This window comes from Cottoperca gobio, chromosome 13 (genome assembly GCF_900634415.1).
Source record: "Cottoperca gobio chromosome 13, fCotGob3.1, whole genome shotgun sequence".
NCBI classification, from domain to species: Eukaryota; Metazoa; Chordata; class Actinopteri; order Perciformes; family Bovichtidae; genus Cottoperca; species Cottoperca gobio.
Window position 1 is genome coordinate 18,120,398 of NC_041367.1, and position 12,247 is coordinate 18,132,644.

Genomic DNA, 12,247 nt, shown 5'->3' on the forward strand with positions numbered 1-12,247 from the left:
ACAGCCTCTCTCGACGGGGAGGAGGATTACAAGAAAGTCTCTGAGCAACAACTCATCACAAACCCTCCAACCTCCGGGCGCACTCCAGTCTCTGCTGCGCGCTCTGCGGTTCAAAATATGGACAATAAAATACACGGGAGAATGAGCTCCATCAGTACAATCGCTGATTCCACGGACACAAGAGTAAGTGACTTGATTGACGCTGGGTACATTAATCCTAAAATATCTAGCGATTCACAGTCTCTGACTTGCATGTCCTCCTCCATGCGTAATTTTGGAAATGCTGGCACCCTGTTCCACGGTCTAAATTCAAGCGGCGACGGAGCAGTTTTTAAAGAGTGTACCATACTCGATGGTTCACTGGCTGGAAAACGTTTTTATGACCGCAGCAGTGACTATCTGAAGTGTGACAGTGCGCCGTGGGAAGATTTCTCAAAAGTTCAGAGGACGAATGCAGCCACATCCGAAAGTTTGCCAGGCGCAAATTTAACATCAACAGGAGCGTGTAAATTCATCAAAGATGAGAAGGAGCCTTCTGTGATTATGGACACCCCCTGCTCCAGCTTTGATACATCGCCTGAGCTGCCCGCTATTGACACCCGCTGTGACACCGACAGGAAGCAACACCTGAGGCTCAATGACGGGGAGTCCACAAGCTTTTCGCCAGCGGCGGCGGGTCCACGGCCACGGCTGGAGGGGTCTCCGAACTTTCTGATGGACCTGAACCAGTCAGAGCAGCTGCCGGCGCTCAACCAGATGAGGACGGACTCCAGATGTGGTTTGTCCGGGAAGACTGTCGTCAACTTTGATGCCAACACGCACGCAGCCCAGCAGCAAATGACGATGTACAAGAACGAAGTTCCCCGTTGGCAGATGCAGACGTCTCCATCCGAGCCCCAGTACTGGTGCCAGTCCGAGGACCCGTTCACACACAGCGGCTATGATGGGATCCAGAACCAGGCCCTGATTCGGAGGAACCCTTCACCTTTCTCCACATTCCCCGGGTAATTATTACTATTGTTCACCTCGAAGTCACTAATGGAAATATAAAGTTCCATCTGATCATCCATGAACGTTGAATGTAAGTTTGCATAACCCTGAGTGACAGTTACAGTAACATTAAAAACAGATGTTTTATAATGTACAATTATGTAAAGATATATATACATTTGTATTACATATGTAAATTATGCTTGTATTCACTTGTTAACTGTGAGCATGTATGCTAATAAACTCAATTAAACACTTTTGCCAGATCATAGCCTACATACGTTGATGATCAGATATGAATTAATCACATGTTATAGGAAAAAGGTTTTTTCCACTGCACAACAATCACCTGTTGATAAGTCAGTCCAGCCATTCCTGAGTCAAAGAAAGCGAAAAAAAAAAGAAAAAAAAGTTCTGACAATGAGTCACTTCCGCTATTTTTTCTATATTATATTCTATATTATATCTGTCTCTCATGGACACATTATGAAATTATTAATTTGTTCAAGTAGGAGTGAATTAGAAGCTCTTGTCCAGTTTGATCTGATTTCAGTTGCGAGTTTGAGAAAAAACGTTTAAGCATCTTTAGCTCTACACCTCAACATCTTAATATACACTGTGGGTCCTTAATGGTCCTTCAGTCTTACCTTACCTTGCAGACAAAGCAAGAGGCTTCTTAAATGAGCCTGAAATACACTCTAGGGGTAAACAAACCAATCATTAATGTAAGAGTAGACTGCTTCATTAAAGCAACTTTAGTTCTTATCTTTAAACTAATGAGGATCAGGCTCGGATCATTTACCCCTTCATGTTACTTAATATTCAATGTACTGCACATTTCACCCATTCAAAAAGTTAACAAGGGGATTAAGCTTTAAAATCAGGGCGTTTTCCTTTTTTTAAATTAGCTTCATAGATGAGTTCATCAATGTATGTCTTTTCTTCTTTGTTCAGCATGCCACCTCAGAGACAGTGTGTGATCTGTGGTGACGAGGCATCTGGTTGCCACTACGGAGTCCTGACCTGCGGGAGCTGTAAAGTCTTTTTTAAAAGAGCAGTTGAAGGTGAGCAAATAACCACTTTTGACCTACTTCTGGAAATATTCTAATTTCCCAATAATTGTAAGCACAAGTGTAAGTCTTCTTACACTACCCTAAAGGAGGGTTCCAATCTGTAACTGAATAATCTCTAATGTCTGCTATCACAAGTCTCCAGTGAAGGATGTGGTACATTGAAAGGGAGTTACCGCATCAATTTTGACTGACCTTCTACGGTAGTTTTTTTTAAAGGTCATTAGCAACAGTATCACATTGACCAGTGTTCACTGTGTTCTTCGTCACGGACTTGTTTTTTCTTGTTATCTTGCAACTCGAGATATATAAGAGCCACTATGTCTCACCATGGCCGTGTCACTCTGTCCTCACAGCCTTGCCTCTATCTAATTTTCTTCTTTAGATCTCTCTTCAGAACGCTGACTCAGTGTGGATGGAGTAGCCATGTTAATAGTCAAGAGCCCTTCAACACTCCCCCCCCCCCCCTCATTATATGCCTCTCCTCCTCCCTACATATTTGAAAATCAAGTGCTGTTAAAAAACTGTATTTGCATTGTTTGTACCCTTTAACGCAACAGGCCATCACAGCTATCTCTGCGCTGGGCGTAATGACTGCATTGTGGACAAAATTCGGAGGAAAAATTGCCCTGCGTGTCGCCTCCGGAAATGCTATCAAGCGGGAATGATGCTTGGAGGTACCAATTGGTTGTCTTTTTTGCAAGCTAATGCACCCATATGGCAGTTATGAAACTGATCATGATTAGCATCAAAGAGAATGTTGAAAGTGCTGCTCAGATGAAAAAGAGAATAATTAATGAAAATTAAACATTTTTGCAAATTGTGAATATATTTATGCACGGATAGGAAAAGCTCTGTGGTGTGTTATGTGCACAACTTGTGCTCTTTGTCATTGAATGTAACCAGGCCTTGTACTCTTGTCACAGGCAGGAAGCTGAAACGTTTTGGGGCCTTGAAAGCCTTGGGTTTGGCCCCGTCCCTTATGTTCCAGTCCCACTTTGCCATGTCCAGCGAAAATCATGCTTTGACATCCATGTCTTGCATACCAGGCATCCGCGAGGTGCAACTCTCCCAACAGCTCCTCAATATCCTGGAAAACATCGAACCAGAGATCATGTACTCGGGTTATGACAGCACCCAGGCCGATGGTCCTCACATCCTGCTCAACAGCCTCAACAGGCTGTGTGAGAAACAGCTGTTGTGGATCGTCAAGTGGTCCAAGTCCCTCCCAGGTAACGGCTCTCTGAAGCTCAAGGTCACCACAGTCGTCGCCATGGGGATGCATTGGCAGACCTCGCTGAAGGTCTCAGCCTTGACCAGTGACTGAGAGAGAAGGCTTTGTAATGCCATGACTATCGGTTGTGAGTGATTCCAAGGGGTCCAACTTGTTTGTCACAGGAAATATTAAATTAAAAAGATGCTCTGAAATCTTTTGGAATGAAGCTGTAAGCTGAGAAACATAGTATTGGAAAACCAATGTGGCGCACCACTGGGTATCACGTTATGATCAGGCAATTGGGCAAAACAATTGAAGATAACAATATTATCTATAGAACAAATAAAATACTGTAACGCTATTTGTCAAAACCTTCTTTAACTCGTTTTTTGTGCATTTTGTGTCTTTTTTGAAAAGTGAATTTCTCTCTTTTGTGTGTGGGGGGCATTGAGTGTGGCAGACACGATGAGAGTGGAAAGAAACATACTTTTTTTAAAGAGGCAATGGATTGTTTAACCAATATTATCATATGTGTATTATGTACATGATATCAAGATTCTTAAATATCATCGTTAATGTCAACACTGGTTTATCGTGACACCCTAGTATGATGGTATATTAGAGCACAGTTTTCATGACAGGTTGCAAATACCATGAAAAATATAATGAATACAGCTTTTTTCTTTTTCTTTCTAAGGGTTTCGTAATCTTCACATCACGGATCAGATGACCCTCATCCAGTACTCGTGGATGAACCTGATGGTGTTCTCTCTTGGGTGGCGCTCCTTTCAGAATGTCACCAGTGAATATTTATACTTTGCACCTGATCTCGTTCTCAGTCAGTAAGTAGCCATCGTCACACAGGCGATTTGAGTTGATTCTCTGTGATGTATAATTTAGAGTTACAGATGTGAGCGTGATCATTTATTCACACAGCTGTGATTTTGGATGAAAAAAAAAAAAAGCCTCTTGATTGTTCAGAATCATGAACCATTTTACGTTTTCGTCCATCAGGGAGCAAATGAGGAGATCTCCGATTTATGACCTCTGCCTGGCGATACAGTTCATCCCTCAGGAGTTTGCAAATCTTCAAGTTACCCGCGAGGAGTTTCTCTGCATGAAAGCCATAATATTACTCAACACAGGTAAAAGCCACAAGACTTTCAGAATCTGAGTGTCTTTGTAACCTTATGTTGAGCTTCTTGTTTGAATTAAGCACACTCGGCATACAGTGTTGCAATCAGAGATGTGAAGCTTTGATGATCATCCACTGTAGCGCCGCCGAGTGTTGTACGCGGTGACTGGACCGTGACAAGATTTATGTAGCGGCTGCTAACAAGACCTAGTTTTACACTGACTGAAAAACATTGTTTTTAATAGCTGCATGTTACCTCGTGGACTGGCACTTCTGTTACATTTCCTCTGTGTTTCATTCATTGTTCTACATTTAAAAGTGTTTAATGTTTAGAGCAGATGTTTTCAAAGTCTGAGACTGGGGCGTCCTCTCAGACAACACTTAGAAAAAGCCCCCGCCCCCTTAGTTTCTAGATGCCTATAATGATTATGTTATTTTATCTCATAAAGATCAAGATAGCCTGATATTTGCTGTTTGACACACCTTCAGACTACACCATAAAGACTACACAAAAAGGTCCGTCCATTGGCATTTATTAGTTTTTGACTCAACAATAGAAATCCCTAAATGACCATCTCTAACCAAATCACACACATTTAGGCTTTTCTATGTGATCTTCTTCAGAACACTAATGTAATAATCTTTCTTTTTGATTTCCATTCATTTTGCATCCCCCCTGGGGAGGCCCGTCTCCTACTTTGCAAACATCTGGTTTAGAGAAATAAGTTATTTAATCTATAAGTGTGTTTCTCAGTGCCTCTCGAGGGACTCAAAAGTCAGGCAGCATTTGAAGAGATGAGACAAAACTACATCCGGGAGCTGACCAAGGCCATCCACATGAGGGAGAAGGGCTTGGTGGCCAGCTCACAGCGATTCTACCACCTCACCAAACTGATGGACGCCATGCATGATGTAGGCCCCCCCCCCCCCCCTGTAGATCTGATTTATGTCTTTATCTAACTGCTACTTTAATGAGCACCAAGACAAACATGAATGTCTCTTTTCTGACAGATAGTGAAAAAGGTCAACCTGTTCTGTCTGAGCACCTTCATCCAGGCGGACGCCATGAGAGTGGAGTTTCCAGAGATGATGACGGAGGTCATTGCCTCCCAGCTTCCCAAGGTCCTGGCAGGCATGGTGAGGCCCCTCATATTCCACACCAAGTGATGATGCCAGCACTGACCGCACAAGTCTGCGGACACATCTCGTAACTGGATTATTTCACCCCACAATTACTGGATTCTTTGTAGCATTCACTATACTTCAGCCCTTTTTACTTTATAAAGGTGAAACAGAGTCAACATGTTCCTTAAGGAGTTTTCTTTTTTAACAGAACTATATTAAATATTATAAATTCAGAGGCATCAATGGTTTCGAGAACCACTAGAGATACTGATATTTTTGTACTGAAGCTGCAAAAAAAGAAAAATATACCAACAAGAAGTTCAAATATTTAGCGTTCTCACCAACAGTTTCAACATCCTTAGCTTCTTAATGAAAGGGGAAATGCAGGAGACACAGGAGCTTCTTCAGGGAGGAGAAACTGGCAAAGATAACAATCTGTGAAAAATATTTGATAAAAAAACAACTCACCGATCTTAGGGGGGTTTGAACACATCTCTGCTAAGGCTTCGCACCATAATGAGATATTTACATAATATAATTTATTAAAATTATTAAAATCATCTGGATCTGCATCAAAATTACACGATGACAGAGATTAATGGGACTCATGTGACAGTGAGTGCAGTAGTTCATTCATTCATTTTATTTATTTATTTTTAAAAATGCCCAATTTCACAATGAAATCCTTTAAAGTGTGTGGATCAGCGTGTAAACACAACTAATCCCTTTCTACAGGCACATGGTCTTACTCTAAATCAACTTAGTCACTGAGATCAGTCCATATGTTTTGTGCAATTAAAACAAATGTCCATGCAGCTTTGGATAGGAAGCAACGTACATCATACTAGAAGAGTCTCTCAGTCTACTCTTTTTTCAGTGGAAAACACAACCGTCTAAAAGTCCAGATGCAAAGAGACAACTGCATTTTGCCCTCCAACAGTTAACACACTTAGAATACATTCTCACTATTCAGCCTGTTTCACGTGTTGTAATTAAGCTTTTCTCGCTGCATTGAGGACAAGGTGACAAAGAATTTGACAACAGGTCTAATAAATCACGCTGTTTATTGATAGACATGTTTATGCACCGTCAACACACAGTAAGATGATTGCAAGGAAACATATATAAAGTTTGCCATATATAAAAAAGGATGCCACATGTTACATATTTAGCATATGAATATCATTTGCCCTGCAAATTCAGACTGTAAGGAAGTATTATTCCAGCATGAATGTTTAAGGTCACTTGACATTCTTTAAGATGATCCATGATCTTGGCAAGTACGGGATCTCAAAAAGCTTTATGTCACCAGAGAAAGTCTTACTTTGGAGTCATTTTGTGTGCAGTGTTCCTTTCTTTCTTTTATCTTTTCTTTTTTTCTGACATAGTATCACTGAAGTTAATTTTTTAGACAATCGTGGACTTTGTACTTTGGAAATGTTGTGACAGTAATAGAACATTAAATATTAAATGGTATCTTTAACATAATATAATCTGATACATGTATCGTTGTCATTACTAGTACACCAGTGTACCAGTGAGTACAGTACCGCAAGAGGCATTAAAGGTATAAAAAAACTAATTTTTACATAAGGCATATATTTGATGTGATCATTTATAGTAACACACACTTACACAAGTACACATTTTTGATTAGCAATTACAGAAGAACTCATGAGCATTAATGTACAGTACAGTACCGTGTTGCAGAAAGTGCACTGCAGCAGTGAGCAGGTTCAGTGGATGAACAATGATCACAGGCAATAAACATGAAAGTTAAGGTGCAAACCCATAATGCTTTTTCTATTACATTCTAATAGCTTAGAATAGTAGCATTATTTTGAATCACAGTTTGTTCAGTAACAGCAAACAGAAAATGTTTATCAAACTACAGATTTCCGTTAACAACTTGATTAAAGGAAAGTGTTCTGTTCTGACAAGTTAAAAGATAATATATTTCTGAGAATAAAACTGGTGAAATTGGACGTGATTGTTTTGTGATTCTGCAGGTTAATAATGGGACTAAAACACATCAGTGCAGTCGACGGGTAACATATTTGTATCTAACAATAATGTCTATTTCTTCTTAACTACTGAATCTCTGCAGATTCCCCAAACATTTCACAATGATGAAGCATTACATTAAAAAGAGGTACACTTCTAGCACTGTTAAAGCAATTACTGCTCTGCTTGATATCTACTAAGACTGCAGAAATTGCAGAAATGTCAGTTACCAGCAATAATAGGAACATTACAACAATCAGCCACATTTGTTTTTTCATGGATACCATGAAAAAGATGGCATGTTTACCAGCTTGTTAGAGGAAGACGACATAATTCTCTGGGATTAAACCAGTTTTCCCCTCGTATGTTGCTTGGAGCCAGCCTGGTTCAACAGAGGCGTAGACTACAGGACAAAGAGAGAGAGAAAATCAAAGAGAAGCCTAAAATCACAGAGCCTGTATTTGGTTTCACTATTTCCTGGACTTGGAGGAAGAAAAAGATGCTATTATGCAGAAAAATAAACATTTATAGCAGATTGAGAGGAGTCTGGGTCAGACTGCTCTTTGGGTTCAGTCTCTACGGAGTATTTCAGCTTGAGAGCAGAATCCTCTGGCTCACACACATTCAGTATAAGCCATGAAAACAACAAGATTAATCATCGCTCAGATGCACCAAAATGAATCGGCTAAAACAATCAAGCAGAGATATGCTCAATAAGGGTGCAGAGAAAGCTGGCCTGTTAACGTTGGGAGCAGTAAAAGCACTCTGGCTGCTGGTAAGTGCAGGGGAGCATTTGTTGATGTTTTTGTGTTTGGCTGCTGCCTCGGCTGCCTGTGTTAACAGGGAACAGGCACTGGTGCCTTCCATCACAAGGTTACAGTGACCTGCCTGCTCTGGTTTTGGGCCAAGTCATCTCATCATGGAAAAGGCAAGAGGCAATAAAAAATCCTCGGGCTGTTCATACTTTAGCGATGCATATGGGGTTGACACGTTAGGAGCAAAATGATTTTATGACTTCACATAACACTGGGAATTAGCCAAGTCCTTGCTGAACGTTGCCAGTAGACATCAAGCTGTCTGTGTACACCGTCCAAATATCCAAATAAGCCTACGCAAGGAAGCTGTTGTGAGCATTTCTATCAGATGAAGCATATGATGTTTACCCTGTGTTGGCACCGCTTACCGTTGGAGAAGTGCGCCCCCTGGGGGAAACTAAGCTCGTGGCTGTGCTCTGCCTCACAGGAATACATCGCCTTGGCATCCCTATAAACACGACAAAAACAAGACAAAGTTATGGCAGATTTGACGAGGTGAGAGGGAGATTACTCAGGTGAAACTCTTGGAGATGCCGTCGTGTTTTTACAGCACCTTCCGACTGGAACAGACTGTGGGGAAGAGGCATTTCCAAAAAGCAGTGCCCTGGCAGCCACCCTGAAACAACATGAACAATGTATTCAGTCCAATTGATTGTATCATGAATCTTAAATACAAAGTGTTTGGTAAATTCTATATAAGAATAAGAACAAGTCTGTCCACTTTCTCTCCGCCCTGCCGGCGCTCCTCATTGTTTAGAACGAGGTGAAATGCTAAACGACACAATACGGGAGGTTTCCTTCCTCCGGACAGACTCAGCTCCATCATGGTGTTTGATTGAGTTAAACTATATAACAAGGCTGGACTTGACCCTGCGCGCAACATCCTCGGAATCAAGGGAAAGCTGGGACGGTGCAAGACAAGGAAACTGCTTGTGTGGAGACTGTGTGACTGAATTCTCAGACATGGCAAGTCAAACAATCTATTTGTCCCAGGAGAACGAGTGCAGACTGCTGCTGGGTCACATTAACCCCAGAGCAGGCAGAGCGTAATAAAGCCAGCTCTCCCACCACGAAGGGAAAGACATAAATCTCCTCACACACACTCATCTGATCTTAGAGAGCTCTCATTGCTCATACTGAGACGAAGGAGGCTGACGACTCAGAGGGGAGAGACGGAGAGGAAGACTGAAAGAAATGTTGCTGAACTATTGTCCTCAAGCCTTATCGACTGGCAGTTATTTTGTGGGGGCACCTGAAACTGCGCACATACACATTGTCCTTATATATATATATATATATATATATATATATATATATATATATATATATATATATATATATATATACACAGTGTATCCACAAAACTATCAGAGGTATCAGAGGACAGCAACAAACAATTATTTGCATTATTAATTGATCAGTCTGTTATTAATTTTGTCTATAAAATGCCAGAAAACGGAGAAAATTGCCCAATATATTTTCCAAGAGCCAAGATAACAACTTTAATTCACTTGTTTTCTCAGAGCAAAACCAAAATATATCAGATTTATAATGATAGAAGACAAAGAAAAGCATCAAATCCCCACATTTGAGCGCTTGGGACCATTTAATGTTTGGCATTCTTGCTTAATAGATATACAAATCAATTAATAGTTAAAGTAATTTTTCATGCAACAATGGCAGAAAATGTGCTGTTTCACAAATATTGAGTTTTGCTGCTTTTATCTGTTTTATATCATATTAAACTGAATATCTTTGGGTGCTGGACATTTAAAGACATCACCTTGGACTGGGAAAACTGGGATGGACATTTTCCCCTATATTTCACTATTATCTGACATAATAGATCAAACTGATTAATAGATTATTCTAGAAAAATATTAGAAGATTAATCTTTAATGAAAGCCCTAATAACTACTATTTATCAATTATCAGAATTGCAGTCAATATTTTGCAATTTGGCTTTTCAATTATTAAACGCATCGTCTTGGCACGGTTTCATGTGAGTAATAATTAATAAAGATGTCCACAAGATAATATTGCACAGATGGCATTACACTGCAGTGGATACCATCATTCGTAAAAGAAGTGTTGGGTTATAATGAGAAAATGATTAGCTTTTTAAAAGCCTTTACACTGAGCCAGGTCTTTGGTAGCCGTTGATGACTGAGGTGTCCGTCCTGTAGCGGATCATTTGTTTTGGAGGAAGGTCGGGGTGCTCTGTGGGCTTCGGACTCTCGTTGGGCTCCAGTGTTGACAGACTTTGCATGGATGCAGAGCAGCTCCTGTGGCCTGAAGGGAGACATACAAACAATATGTCTTCTTATAAATGAGACAAAGACATTAAAGTTCAATACCAAAACAGCTCACACACTGTACTAAGCATGTGGAATGAGTCATGTAAATATTATGCTCCCACAGCTGTTTAAATTATGCTTAAGCCAAGGGGGGGGGCAGTCAGTGTTTGAAAGTAATGAGTCCTGGAGGATTAACTTATGACAATATAACTATCTAGTTGATGAATTCTGTCCTGAAAATGACAGTTTTATGAGGTTTATTTTCCACCCAACTCATCGCAAGTGAAACAAAATCAATGAACTCATATCAGGCCAGCCTGAACTATAATAACCTGAAGATTATCCTACCTTCAGATATAAGCAGTGATTTCAGAGAGGGACCAGCTGAGCGGTTCAGCAGTGCTGGCTTGAGGTCAATGCGGCAATGCGGGGCTTTTTTGGGGGCAGGAGACAGCCTGGGTGCGGTGCTGACGGAGGAAAGGCTGAGAGCGTCTTCTGACTCTCCATCTGTACGCACCGTGTCCTCCCTGGAGCTGGACTCTGGGCTGCTGACACACACAGCACTCCTGGGGCCATTTGAGCGCTGTGATGGCGTTCTGCGGAGGTCCAGGAGCGACTTCTCTTTGACCTGAGCAGAGGAAGCTGTTTTGGAGGAGCTGTTCTGCTCAGATGAGTGGGAGGACAAAGACTCCATGCTGCCCATGGGGGTGCTGCTTGGACTGCTGCTGAAAGTGTCACCTATGCAAGGGACCAGAGAAGAGGCATACAAGGCCCTCATTAAAACCTACTCAGGAAGTGATTGTGGTCACTTTATGGCTTACAAAGAAAAATAGCTACAACGATTAGTCAAATAATCGATCAACAGAAAATAGTAATTTAGTTTTAATGCAAAAATGTCAGAAAATGCTGTTTTTTTATATCATATTAAACTGAATATCTTTGGGTTTTGGACTGACAAAACAAAATATTTCAAGACATCACCTTGGACTTTGAGAAGCTGGGATGGACTTTTTTATTATTTTCTGACATTTTACAGAACAAATCGATTATTGATAATGAAAAGCTGCAGCCCTACAGACAATGATTTTCTCTGAAGAGATAATATTCATCAGGAAGCTATATTAATATTTGAAAATCCAGCTAATACGAGGTGAATCTTTTCGAAAATTTGGTGAGACAGTGTGTGCAGATGTCTGAGAGATATTAAAGGTCGCCGATTGGGAAACGGTGGTGTAATGACCTGTGGGCAGTAATCACTGCTTTGTTACTCACTTTCTGCATCTGCCAGGCACAGTGTTGGGGTGTAGAGGCTGCGGGGCTTCCTGGGCCCCGTGGACAGACAGATGGCCCTGCTCCTGCGAGAGCCAGGCCGGCTCTGGGGTTGGGGCAGGGGCACGTTGGGATCCGGAGGCTGGTGGAAGATCTGGACGTCCAGAACGAGCACGGATTAGTTGGATGAAATGAGGTTCTATACCATATACCGTTTAGTCCCTCTTTGCATCTCTAGTTATGTTAAACCCGCTGTGAGGTATAATACAACCAGAGGTATCTACATTCAAACTGGGTTATTGATCTATAAACAGTTTCTCAATTCA

The 12,247-nt window shown here is 41.2% G+C and overlaps 2 protein-coding genes across 7 annotated transcripts in view; one reads left to right on the forward strand and one right to left on the reverse strand.

The window, feature by feature from the left end:
- pgr (progesterone receptor) lies at positions 1–7,024 on the forward strand. 2 transcript variants are annotated; one of them, XM_029445689.1, is made up of 8 exons: positions 1–1,004; positions 1,945–2,054; positions 2,621–2,737; positions 2,987–3,292; positions 3,974–4,118; positions 4,291–4,421; positions 5,166–5,323; positions 5,423–7,024. In XM_029445689.1, the coding sequence occupies exons 1-8, from the start codon at positions 118–120 to the stop codon at positions 5,576–5,578; spliced, it is 2,010 nt and encodes a 669-aa protein (XP_029301549.1). In that variant the 5' UTR covers positions 1–117; the 3' UTR covers positions 5,579–7,024. The 2 variants fall into 2 exon arrangements, with proteins under 2 accessions (XP_029301549.1, XP_029301550.1); XM_029445690.1 differs by having other exon boundaries at positions 5,427–5,565.
- arhgap42b (Rho GTPase activating protein 42b) overlaps positions 6,582–12,247 on the reverse strand; it is a 57,840-nt gene continuing 52,174 nt past the window's right edge. For 2 of the 5 annotated variants that reach the window (XM_029445688.1, XM_029445684.1), the window contains 6 exons: positions 11,925–12,075; positions 11,001–11,390; positions 10,491–10,647; positions 8,909–8,971; positions 8,724–8,803; positions 6,582–7,943 (listed from right to left, as the gene is read on the reverse strand). In XM_029445688.1, coding sequence (XP_029301548.1) covers positions 7,855–7,943; positions 8,724–8,803; positions 8,909–8,971; positions 10,491–10,647; positions 11,001–11,390; positions 11,925–12,075 — 930 coding nt within the window. In that variant the 3' untranslated portion in view covers positions 6,582–7,854. Of the gene's footprint in view, positions 7,944–8,723; positions 8,804–8,908; positions 8,972–10,490; positions 10,648–11,000; positions 11,401–11,922; positions 12,076–12,247 lie in introns of all 5 variants that reach the window. The other 3 variants (XM_029445685.1, XM_029445683.1, XM_029445687.1) reach the window with 2 other exon arrangements.